The following is a 13,503-nucleotide window of genomic DNA, read 5'->3' as shown; positions in this document are numbered from 1 at the left end:
GGCCTTCAACATATGAAATTTCAAAAAGCTGTGTGGGGGAAGAAAAAAAACCCTAAAAGCTTCCAGAGAGAAAAAACCATCACATTAAAAGGATAAGAAATCAACACATCATTTGAATGCTCAACAGCAACAACAGAGACTTAAAAAATCAATGCAATTTCCATGTTTCAATAAATCCCACCCTAGAATCCTATAGCCAGCTAAACTAACAATTCGGTAGGGGGGTAGAATAAAGAGATTTTCAGACATTCAATTTCTCAAAGAATTTACCTCTCAGGTACCCTTTCTCAGAAAGCCACGCAGAGTATGTTCCATTAAAACCAGGAGGACAACCAAAAAAGAAGCAGACATAGGATCTAACACAAGAAAGAGGTGAAGGGAATTCTTATAATGACAGTGAAATAAAGATCCCAGAATGATGACTGTGGTGCTAAACTGGAGAGTAGCCAGTTCAGATTAGAATTGTTACTGCAGAAGGAATCAAGAAAAGCATGAAAGAAAAAGAGAAAGAAAGCCTGACAGATTACCTAGTGTGTTTCACTTACTAAAATGACTTTTATGGCTCTGTTGAGGTTGAATTTGTGAGCTAATGATAACCACAAAAAGGCAATTATTACTACCTTAAGAAAAACAAACAAAAAAACAAAAAAAAGAGGACATGCAATCATAAAATGTACTTAAATGTGAACATTTATATAGTCAATATAGGGCTTCCCTGGTGGTTCAGTGGTTAAGAATCCACTTGCCAATGCAAGGGACACGGGTTCAAGCCCTGGTCCGGGAAGATCCCACATGCTGCGGCGCAACTAAGCCCATGAGCCACAACTACTGAGCCCTCGTGCCACAACCACTGAAGCCCGTGTGCCTAGAGCCCATGCTCCACAATAGAGAAGCCACTGCAAGGAGAAGCCCGCACACCGCAACGAAGAGTAGCCCCCACTCGCCTCAACTAGAGAAAGCCCACGTGCAGCAACAAAGACCCAACACAGCCAAAAATAAATAAATTAATTAATTTTTAAAAGAAAGGTCAATATGAATTATGAAGGTTAATATAACCAAAATTTTTGACATAATTATATTGGGAAGATGACAGAAGCAAAAGTTTTTGTGAGGGTTGTGGTTGGAGGGCTAGAGGGAAGACTTTGAGAGTGCTAAACCATCATCCTCTGGGTAGAAAGTAAATGAATAAAGTCTAAAGTTGAATAAAATCAAGTAAAATGATAGGAGAATGTTATCTGCTGGACCAAACAGTTGAAGTAGTTAAAAGTGGTTGCCTCAGGTAAATGGAAATCAAAGATTATGAGGTAAGTAGGGCAGAGGCTGCTTTTTCATGTTAAGTCCTATAGCTTTAGCTCACTTTTTTAAACTAGACAGTTATCCTGTTAATAAGAAAGGAGAAAGGTCAAGAGACTTGGCTCTTGATGAGAGAGGATGTTTGATTTCAAGATAGTAGAAGTGGAGATGAAAAGTGCCACACGAGGGTGTACGATGATGCAGAGTACCTAACAATTACATTCACTGATCCTAAAACTTCAACACCCTCCCCCAAAATCACAACTCTATGTTGTGACTTGAGGACCATAGTTTTGTCTTATTATTCCCCCTTATAGACAAGTGAAAATTTTCATTTTAAAATTACTCCTAAGGAAGGCATTATTATCTTCTATTTCTACTCTTGAAGATAAAAAGGTGCATTAAACAAAGTCCCTGTCCCTGAAGAAATCCTCATGATAGAAGGAAAAACACAGCACAGGAGATGTTCCCAAGGCAAAATGATTTAGAAGCATTCTATCACATAAGCATGATCAAGAATGGCACTGGATTTAGAACAGGTTTACAGTTATTGCCAAAACACATGAGTGATACCAATAAGCCATTAGAATAAATTTCCATGACAACAGAAATAATGATCCCAGACCATCTTTCCAGAGAGGGAGCCAAGCCCATTCCCCACAGAGATGGCATATGCTAAGGGCTGGAATCCCCTTCGGGCTTTGAAAACTAACCTTGGCTGTCATGGGTATCATCATTCACGCTCCCATTCGGCATCAATGTGCCTCTTTGCCAAGCATTCCCATCACTCCTTCCTATGCCAGGTTTAGATACAGAGCCATGGTTCTGTTTCCCTCTATAAAACTGAAGCTGCCTCAAATGGAAAAAATGTGCCCATGTAAGAACTTGGAATGTACCAGTTGCCTTACTCTAGAAAAGACCCATCAAATTTAGAAGTGTGCCATCTTAAACATCAATGAAAAAAAAATTAAAAACAAATCTAGGGAACTACGGTTTCCTGTTTTTCTCATCCTAACCAAAAAGAAACCTCTTCCCCTTTTGTCAAAAATTTCATATAGGGGACTTCCCTGGTGGCGCAGTGGTTAAGAATCCGCCTGCCAATGCAGGGGACATGGGTTTGAGCCGTGGTCCAGGAAGATCCCACATGCCGCAGAGCAACTAAGCCCATGCACCACAACTACTGAGCCTGCGCTCTAGAGCCCACAAGCCACAACTACTGAGCCCATGCGCTACAACCACTGAAGCCCGTGCACTTAGAGCCCGTGCTCCGCAATGAGAGAAGCCACCACAATGAGAAGCCTGCGCATCACAACGAAGAGTAGCCCCCACTCGCCGCAACTAGAGAAAGCCTGCACAGAGCAACGAAAACCCAACACTGCCAAAAATAAATAAATAATAAAATAAATTAATTAAAAAAAAATTTCATACAGACACTGTTATACAACTGGAATATCTAAAGAATGCTTCTGGGGCTTCCCTGGTGGCGCAGTGGTTGAGAGTCTGCCTGCCAATGAGGGGGACATGGGTTTGTGCCCCAGTCCGGGAAGATCCCACATGCCACGGAGCGGCTGGGCCCGTGAGCCATGGCCGCTGAGCCTGCGCGTCCGGAGCCTGTGCTCCACAATGGGAGAGGCCACAACAGTGAGAGGCCCGTGTACCGCAAAAAAAAAAAAAAAAAACCATTAATTATATGCTACCTAATAACATGGTTGCTTCTTATTTCGTAGCTTGTTGTGCATTTGTTCTTCAGGAACTTAATGTGTGCTACTCATTCCTGAGGACTAGACTTCTCATCTCAGTTGTATTCATCACCTGGGTAGTCATGTCAAGACAGACAGATGTTAGATGATCACTTGTCCATTTTAACTTGCTGAGTTTTCCAGGTAAGGCTTTCACAACCAGTACTAGTACTAAACTCCACATCATTACTAATCACTACCCTTGGCTATGCCATTGCTGTAGCACTGAAAACAGTCAAAAGGCAGATAAAGGGAGTGACGTCCCCAGAGGTAACCAAATAACAACATTCATTGAAACTGGATTAGAGTGTTCCATTCATGCTACTAATGAAACTATAAAAAGATCTCTTCTCTACTATTTTTTAACATGTCAAACAAAAAAGTACTCATTGACTGGCTATTGTGGATTCAACACTATGTTAAATAATATAGAAAACATTTAAAAAAAACTTTCCACCATGGTGTCTGACCTTATATAGCCTCACTGATGAGATTATTCATTTGTTCACTCAACAAACACTTGTCTTAGTAATCAGTATGTGCCAGGCACAGTGGTGGTTACTGAAAGACAAAGATACCTACCAGGAGGTTACAATCTAATGACAGACCCAGATACATAATAAGAGAACACAATAATGATTTGAGACACGGACAAAGCACTGTGAGGACCAGCACGCAGGAGACTAGGAGGCTAAATTCTGTGGGACAGATAAGTCCTTTACAATTTTCACACCCCAACAAGCGTAACCGATTCCCACAGAGAGGAGTGCATTTTCCTTCCGTGCCAGGATTGAGGCCATGGCAAAATGACCATCTGTCAGAGACGCTGTAGATGGGAATTCCCCCCAAATGAGAGACTGGATTAAGTGTCCTTTAAAGTCCCTTCCAACTCTAAAATTATATAATTCCATGAGATCAGCAAAGGCTAAAACAGTAATAGGAAGCTTCAGAGAGGAAGGGAAACTTGAACTAAGCCCAGAATGATAGCTAAGATGCAAATAAACAGAACACAGATCATAAGATATTTTGTTTTATTCCTTTCCCTAAATGTATGTCAGGTCAGCCTGCAAAACAGCTTAAGGGGATTAATAATTGGAACAAATAATAAATCCTATATCTACTAGAATACAAAGAAATGTAGTCAGAATTATATATTTTACGAGAAAACAGTAGGGAGCAAGCTTTTCTGTATCACATTTTTAAGAAAATCATTTCAGAAAATGATTTAAAATACTCACAGCCCTACTGCATTATACTCCCAGTAATTACACAAATACACTTAATGAAATAGAGCCTGCCAAAAGACCTGGCATGAGCTTACACTGCTATTTGATGAAGAATTTAAAGAGTCAGGCCCCGAAACTTCCATTTAGCCTCGTTTCTCATCAGTTTTAAACCACACTGTGATTTTCCACTTAAAGCAATTCTCTTCGTTTTTCTGTCCGCCTTGTTGTCCTATCACCTGTGCTCACACTTCTTACTCAAGGTGTCTTCACTTTCAGTTCCAAGATATATATAGCAGCCTCCAACAGTTAGCCAAGAACACATTAAAAAGCCAAGAACTGAAATCTTTTAAAGGTTCCCCAATATTCACAGAAAAACACAATCTTCAGACGATACGTCACATCTAGCAAGTCATTAAATTCATCAGAAAGTTAATTCTCTGTAGATATTCCAGTACCCTCTACATATTAAATCAAAGGCTAGGGTTCTTACTGAGTATTCTCAGCACATCAAAACTGTTATTTAAGCTGGAAAAAAATGCTGATCATTGCTGTTCATACACAGGTGATGAGAATTTACCTAAACATAAAAAAGTTGAGCGTGTGCTGGGGAAGAATTGGAGGGAAGTGTTAGCAAGCTGACAGTAGCAGAACCGAGATGGCAAAAGAGGGCCACTCCAATTGCCATAAGCTTGGAAATAAGAAGCAACTCAACCAACTGTGGTTCAACAGAAATGCTACTTTTTAGTTCCATTATCAGAATCAGTTATTCAGAAATTACGGGTGCAATTCCTAACTTACCCTTTTTTCTGAGAGGTTCAGAGTAAGCAAATGCAAGGTCCTAGTATGGGATGACTTCCAGTCTACAGGCATTACATTTCCGTAATTATCTGTCAGGGCATTCCAAATCCTTAAAAAGAAGAAAACTACAATCAATGAAAGTTAACATTCTGTATGTCGTTATTAAACAGATACCTAGTACTACAGTGAAAGAGAGAACAAAAAGCATCAAAGCAGGGGCTTCCCTGGTGGCGCAGTGGCTGAGAGTCCGCCTGCCAATGCAGGGGACACGGGTTCGTGCCCCGGTCCGGGAAGATCACACATGCCGCGGAGCAGCTGGGCCCGTGAGCCATGGCCGCTGAGCCTGTGTGTCCGGAGCCTGTGCTCCACAACGGGAGAGGCCGCAACAGTGAGAGGCCCGCGTACCGCAAAAAAAAAAAAAAAAAAAAAAAGTATCAAAGCAAAAAAACAGGAGGCTATTGTTTCTCAGAAAAGCATCAACAAAGTAGAGGCTCCAGGGCTTCCCTGGTGGCACAGTGGTTCAGAGTCCGCCTGCCGATGCAGGGGACACAGGTTCGTGCCCTAGTCCAGGAAGATCCCACAGGTCGCAGAGCGGCTAGGCCTGTGAGCCATGGCCGCTGAGCCTGCACGTCCGGAGCCTGTGCTCCGTAACGGGAGAGGCCACGACAGTGAGAGGCCCGCGTACCGCAAAAAAAAAAAAAAAAAAAAAAAAAAAAAAAGTAGAGGCTCCAGAATAAGACGAAAGGAAAATCCTATCATTGGGCCTGACAAGAAGTCCTGAGGGAAGGTGACAGGACATAGAAAACTCTCACAAAGCCGAGAGCTGACATTTCCAGAAAACTCTCACAAAGTCGAGAGCTGACATTTCCACTGCATCGTGTGCCAGGCTCTAAGTAAGCAATTTACATATATTCTAAGCAATTTACATACATTAACTCATTTAATCCTCAAAAACAGTATTATGAAGAACTGTTATTATCCCCATTTGACAGATAGAAACTAAAGCACAGGAAGTTTAAATAATGTTTCTCAAGCCAAAAGAGGTAGTAAATACACTGTGCTTTATACTTATTTTTATTTTGTAACTTCCGAACATATAGACTATTTCATAGAATGAATAATCTCTCTCTAACCAAAGAGAAAGAATTTTCTGGAGAAAGAATTCAGTCTCAATGTGAGACTAGGGTTTAATATCTAATTTATAATAGGCTAAGACTAAGATAAGATGAAAAGGGAAAGAAAGGGAGTTCACAATAAAATGCAGATTATACCCAGTGCAGTTACCCTTCCTTATTATCAAACAGCATTTTGGGGAGGCAACGGGGTAAAATGAAAAGGGCACTTGACTAAATTCAGAAAACAGACTTGTCTACGTTCATCCTCAATGAGTCTTTGACCATGTCCCTTAACCTCTGTAGGTATTAGCTGGACTTTTTAAAACGAGAAGCTTGGACAAGAATAGCAGACATTCCTTCCAGCTCTATTACTCTAAGCATTAATTCAAATGAGTTGTATTGAGAAAAGTCCCAAACCACACCGGAAAAAAGACTGCAAACTCCAATTTCATGACCAAAATTCATTTCAGCCCCAAAGTATTAACCAGCATTTTTTTAAATGACATTATATGAAAAACATGAGTTCAGAAATATAAATGAGATGAAATTTAATTAGGGTAAGTAAAGTTAAACACTACACATATAAGCTACTTAATGGCCAGAGATACACACATAGAAGTCATAAAGAAAAAGACAACAACAAAAAAACACCCTAACATTTATAACAGGTATCCAATTGTGAATAAGACACTAAAAAATTGGGTGGGTCTTTTTTCCAAGCATGTAAGATACTAGGATACAAAAACAAGACCACCAGGGACATAAAAATAAGAATGCAAGCTTTAAAATAGAGAAACAGCATACTGATTTAACGAATTGGGATTTGGTGCTAAAGAGAAGAAGCAATGTGACCACAACTGCCAAAAATCCCAAAATGATGTTTGGCTTTGGAATGCACATTAGCCTCAATGAAAATGTGAACCCAAAAAGCTCTAGAAAACTGACTCATTTACCCAGATAATCTCCCATATGCATGGTTCATCCCTATCCTCCTCTCTGGAGGAATCATCTCCTCTAATGCCAGCGTGCTCAAATTGGAAACAACACTTCTGGATGCTAAACTTGCTGGGTTTCTGGCCCACATCTTCCTGGGTAAAAGATTTGCAAATACTGAATAACTGACCATGTATCTAACCCTGGGTAGGAACTACTAGCATATTCTAGTAGGTGAAGACAGTCCAGAGTTTTTGAGGTTTGTTTTGTCTGCTTGTTTGCTCCTTCTTAAATGAGGCTATAATAAGAGGACAAGTGGAGTGGAAGATTTCATGTAGAACTGACTGTGGGTGAATTTGATCTACCAAGAAAATGAAGCACAATTCACAGTCCTCTGTCTTCACCAGGGCCAGAACATTTGTGGTTGGAAGGACACAGGGCCGAGTTAACTGAAAGATTTGTAGAATTCTCCAGTCAAGACATGAACTGCCTTCATCCTTATCATAAAGTACTACAGCCAGTCATAAACAACTAGCAGGGCAGCTCTTTTCCAAAGGTCAAAGTGCTGCTGACACTGAATCCCACACCAGACCTTTCTAAAGTAAAACTTCAGCAGACAAGCACAATCTGTATTTAACCAAAACTAAAACCGGGACTCAGAAGTGAAATAAAGTGCCCTAAGGCAAGGCACTATCTGGGTGAAAGAATTCTCAGCTCTCTCTAGTGAAAGAAACAGGAATGGACTCTATCAAGCAATGGAGAGTAGATTTATGCAATAGAATAGGGACAATGAGAGTGGTAAGCAACACCAGCTCAGAAAAGAGACAGAGATTTCTCTTATGCATTCCCAAATCAAGGGACATGCTGTACCACCAACATAACATCTACTATACCATTTTCAAGAGTAACAAAACTTTAAAGTTTTATATCAACTGAAGATTTAAGCAAAGGCTAAAATACACTACTTTTCAGACAGTACAGGTAATGCAAAAATAGGGAATCTTATCTGTGTACAAACCACTAATCTGTTTTGAGAAGTTATTCTTGATAAACCCAAATATATAATAAATATAATTTTAAAATCCAGAGAATGTCCTGAGTCTAGTGATTCCGAGTATATAAATCTATGTATAACACTACCTTATCTTTGGGAATAGACTGTTTAAAATGTCATCTTTTGCCACTGATTGCATGCATATCTGTGTGTATAATATCCAATCAGAAACTTCCTTCTATGCCTGGGCAGAACACTGTACAGAGGCAGCAATGAAAAGATATGGTCGGGGCTTCCCTGGTGGCGCAGTGGTTGAGAATCTGCCTGCCTATGCAGGGGACACGGGTTCGAGCCCTGGTCTGGGAGAATCCCACATGCCACGGAGCAACTAGGCCCGTGAGCCACAACTACTGAGCCTGCGTGTCTAGAGTCTGTGCTCCGCAACAAGAGAGGCCGCGATAGTGAGAGGCCCGCCCACCGCGATGAAGAGTGGCCCCCGCTTGCCACAACTAGAGAAAGCCCTCACACAGAAATGAAGACCCAACACAGCAAAAATAATTAACTAATAAACTCCTACCCCCAACATCTTCTTTAAAAAAAAAAAAAAAAAAGATATGGTCTCCAGGCATAGCTGGGCCTGAACCACTGCTAAGCTATGTTTACAGGCCCCCATTCCCAACCCCCTCTTCCTGATAAATCTTCTGATTCACAGAGGAAACTGACAAGCCCCCTTCTATGCCCATGAATCCTCCTCTCAAGAATTCTTCCCTGGGCTTCCCTGGTGGCGCAGTGGTTGAGAGTCCGCCTGCCGATGCAGGGGACACGGGTTCGTGCCCCGGTCCGGGAAGATCCCACATGCCACGGAGTGGCTAGGCCCGTGAGCCATGGCTGCTAAGCCTGCATGTCCGGAGCCTGTGCTCCACAACGGGAGAGGCCACAACAGTGAGAGGCCCACGTACCGCAAAAAAAAAAAAAAAAAAAAAAATTCTTCCCTAACCTCTCCATCCCTTCAATGCTCTGAAAACCCACCCCTACCCACAACCTCAGTGTTTACTCCATAATTTCACCCTCAGCCTCTCCAGGGCTCCTCTCCCCCTACATTACAATATTGTCAAATTCCCTCACTCTCATCATTCCTTTCTGTATCTTCTGGAGTAAAACTATGGTACCTAATTACAACCCTTATCTAACCAAATTATAACTGGGTTTCTGGGCAGTTAATAACCTCTGTCCCTCCATTCCCCTAGCTCTCATAAAGCCCTGCGAATTTCCTATCATTGCACTTAGATGATTCTGTAATAATTACCTGTTTATGCATTGGTCTCCCTACCAGACTAGGAGATCCTTGCCATTAATAACCAGAGCTTTTCCTTTATGCCTCTGTGGGAACTCACACTCAACCTAGGCTCTCAGACGGAGCCAATAAATTCCTGTGGCAAAAACGCTGCTTCAACGTCGGTACCTTTGCATGTGCTGTATCCCTGAGCTAGAATGCTAGACCTTTTTTCACCTGCCAGGCAAACTCCCACTCACCCATCAGGGTCCAGTTTTCACACTTCTTTCCCTATGAAGTCCTTCCTCTCACTCTCACTCTCACTCTCTCTCACTCACACACACACACACACACTAAATCTCCTGTATTTTGTACATATATCCATTAGAGCGTTTGTCACACCCATACAAATGTTTACAAATCCAGCTCCCACCCTAGGTTGCCCTCTGCTTGAAAGGGGTAATGTCCAGTCATCTTGGTATTCCCAGTGAGAAGCAGCCTCTGGCACGTAGCAGGCGCTTAAAAAAATGCTGGTTGAATGAATGAATGTCTACACATGTGCCCGAGGACATACTACCTCTAACTACGGGGCTGTGTACAAGACTCCCTCCAAACCAAACAGGGGTTGGTTTCTAGGAAGGAGGAAGACGTTTAAGGGCTCGTTGGGGGCCAGGAGAGCAGGGTTTAAATCGCCAGGGGCGCAGAGGCCGAAAGCTCCAAGGAAGGAGGTAGGAGAACACGGAGGGGCGGGACCCCGGAGTTGATGGAGGCGGAAGGAGGGAGGGTGCGGGGAGGAGCCTGCGGCCAGAGTCCCGCCGAGGCTGCTGACTGAGGGCCGACGGACAGGGCGAGGGGCTGGACGAGGGGCAGAGGAGGCTCCCGCCCGCTCCCGGCCTGGACCCGCACTCACTCGTCCCCCTGCAGGAGGCTGTACTCGGTGATGGGCCGCACGGCCGCCCTGGGGGGCTCAGCACCCGGACCAGAGGGACGGAAACACAGGCTCAGCTTTTCCTCCAAGCTGCAGGCCAGCGCTGGGAAGCCGTCGCCTCCCCCGCCCGGCCCTGCTTCGGCCTCGGGGCTCGCGTTACAGTTTTCCTGGTCCTGGAGGCTCAGGGCCGGCTCCTGGAACTCATAGAAATCCTGCCAGTCCCCGTCCGCCGCCATCGCCGCCTGGTGCAGTCGCGCGCCCCGCCCCGCCCCGCCCCGCCCCGCCGTCTGGCCCCGCCCCCGAAGCACCGCCACGCCCGAGGCCCCACCCCCTATCTCCGGCGGAGGCTTGGACCTGTCCCGGGCCTCGCAGCCCTGGGGTCTTCCCTTCTCCTGAGTCTTCTTTGAGTTGAGCGCTGGTCCCGGTAGAAAGGAAAACTTTAACTGCGTTGAGTCACTTCCTATAGTCTGTCATTCAGGAATAGCTTTACTCTAAGATTTCCTTAGTGGGAACCTGGCCTAAATGTAGCTAAAATAAAGGACTTCTTTAAACTTGCACCCAGTGTCAGATTACTCCCCAAATCATTTCCCCAAAGTAACCTGGCTCCTTTGGTAACTTTTCAACCAGAAGAACAGCCACTGTCACTTGGAAATGCTTAAATGGTACCAAAATTCATTCCACAAATATTTTGTCTCCCACGTGTAAAGCACGTGCTAGACCCTCTGCAACATACAAAGATGAACAATTATGCGAGTTATTATTTGCAAAGCACTTGGAACAGTGCCTGACAGTAAGTACCAAATGTGTATGTTTTATAACTAATACATGACTGCTCCCTACAACGGGCTTACAATGCAGTTAGAGTGATAAAACTGGAAAGCGTTTATACCAAAAAGTATAACTGGGAGTAGAGAGTTACTGTTTAATGTGTATTGAATTTGTTTCGCAAGATGAAGAGCATTGGAGATGGTTACTCAAGAATATAAATGTGAAAACATAGGTAGAACACTCTATGACATAAATCACAGCAAGATCCTTTTGGACCCACCTCCTAGAGAAATGGAAATAAAAACAAAGATAAACAAATGGGACCTAATGAAACTTCAAAGCTTTTGCACAGCAAAGGAAACCATAAACAAGACCAAAAGACAACCCTCAGAATGGGAGAAAATATTTGCAAATGAAGCAACTGACAAAGGATTAATCTCCAAAATTTATAAACAGCTCATGCAGCTCAACATCAAAAAAACAAACAACCCAATCCAAAAATGGGCAGAAGACTTAAATAGGCATTTCTCCAAAGTAGATATACAGTCTGCCAACAAACACATGAAAGAATGCTCAACATCATTAATCATTAGAGAAATGCAAATCAAAACTACAATGAGATATCATCTCACACCAGTCAGAATGGCCATCATCAAGAAATCTAGAAACAATAAATGCTGGAGAGGGTGTGGAGAAAAGGGAACACTCTTGCACTGCTGGTGGGAATGTGAATTGGTACAGCCACTATGGAGAACAGTATGGAGGTTCCTTAAAAAACTAAAAATAGAACTACCATATGACCCAGCAATTCCACTACTAGGCATATACCCTGAGAAAACCATAATTCAAAAAGAGACCTGTACCAAAATGTTCATTGCAGCTCTATTCACAATAGCCCGGAGCTGGAAACAACCTAAGTGTCCATCATTGGATGAATGGATAAAGAAGATGTGGCACTTATATACAATGGAATATTACTCAGCCATAAAAAGAAACGAAACTGAGCTATTTGTAATGAGGTGGATAGACCTAGAGTCTGTCATACAGAGTGAAGTTAGTCAGAAAGAGAAAGACAAATACCGTATGCTAACACATATATACGGAATTAAAAAAAAAAATGTCATGAAGAACCTAGGGGCAAAACGGGAATAAAGACACAGACCTACTTGAGAATGGACTTGAGGATATGGGGAGGGGGAAGGGTAAGCTGTGACAAAGCGAAAGAGAGGCATGGACATATATACACTACCAAACGTAAGGTAGATAGATAGTGGGAAGCAGCCGCAGAGCACAGGGAGATCAGCTCGGTGCTTTGTGACGGCCTGGAGGGGTGGGATGGGGAGGGTGGGAGGGAGGGAGATGCATGAGGGAAGGGATGTGGGAACAGATGTATATGTGTGACTGATTCACTTTGTTATAAAGCAGAAACTAATAAAAAAAAAGAATATAAATGTACTTAATACCACTAAACTGTACACTTAAATATGGTTGAGATGGTAATTTTATGTTATGTGTATTTTACCATCAAAAAAAATTAGGGGAAAAGATAATTCTAAGGGAGTGTGAACATGTAGAGGCAACAAATACCTAGGAGCTGACAGAAGCAGTGTCTTTGGACTGCAGTAATCAAATACTTCATCTAGGAATCAGAACACAGTTGGGTCATAAAAGATGAATTCCTATTCTGAAAAATAAATACGAAGTTAATAATAGAAAATAAGATTTTCCCAGTATGCTCTGTCCATGTCTCGACAACGTGGAAACCTATCCTCAAGAATACATGTTAGGGGCTTCCCTGGTGGCGCAGTGGTTGGGAGTCTGCCTGCCAATGCAGGGGACACGGGTTTGAGCCCTGGTCTGGGAGGATCCCACATGCCGCGGAGCGACTAAGCCCGTGAGCCACAACTACTGAGCCTGCGCGTCTGGAGCTTGCGCTCTGCATCAAGAGAGGCCGCGACAGTGAGAGGCCCGCACACCGCGATGAAGAGTGGCCCCCGCTCGCCACAACTGGAGAAAGCCCTCGCACAGAAACAAAGACCCAACACAGCCAAAAATAAATAATTAATTTTAAAAAAAAAGAATACATGTTAATACCAAAATTTCCTATTTACCATTCTGATGAATTTTGTCTCGTATTTCAACGATTTGTCCCATATTTAACAAGATACTTCTATAAAATCAAGCCTAAGGAACTGATGATAATTACTTTAAAGGCAATATCATTACCTTCCCATTTCCTTTGAAACCACGAAGGGAGCAGATGTTGAGCTCTAACTAGCCAAGAGCTAGAACTAATTACTCAATGGTCAATAGCTTTGGGGTTGATGAGAAAACATTAGCTCAGCTGACATTCACCTATTTGAATATTACTCAGAAGTGATACTCTAAATGTATCAAAGATCTATTTTTCTCTAGGTATTGGGCTAGAGTCATGAG

The 13,503-nt window shown here is 42.8% G+C and overlaps 1 protein-coding gene across 2 annotated transcripts in view; it reads right to left on the bottom strand.

The window, feature by feature from the left end:
* Positions 1 to 10,549, bottom strand: part of FEZ2 (fasciculation and elongation protein zeta 2) — a 55,090-nt gene extending 44,541 nt beyond the window's left edge. For both annotated transcript variants that reach the window (XM_081253961.1, XM_081253962.1), the window contains exons 1-2: positions 10,282 to 10,549; positions 5,057 to 5,165 (exon numbers count right to left, since the gene is read on the bottom strand). In XM_081253961.1, coding sequence (XP_081110087.1) covers positions 5,057 to 5,165; positions 10,282 to 10,535 — 363 coding nt within the window. In that variant the 5' untranslated portion in view covers positions 10,536 to 10,549. The remainder of the gene's footprint in view (positions 1 to 5,056; positions 5,166 to 10,281) is intronic.
* Positions 10,550 to 13,503: the final 2,954 nt, after the last annotated feature.

This window comes from Mesoplodon bidens, assembly GCF_964165515.1.
Source record: "Mesoplodon bidens genome assembly, chromosome: 14".
Taxonomy (NCBI): Eukaryota; Metazoa; Chordata; class Mammalia; order Artiodactyla; family Ziphiidae; genus Mesoplodon; species Mesoplodon bidens.
Note: the sequence above shows the minus strand (reverse complement) of the source record. Positions and strands in the feature narration are given on the sequence as shown.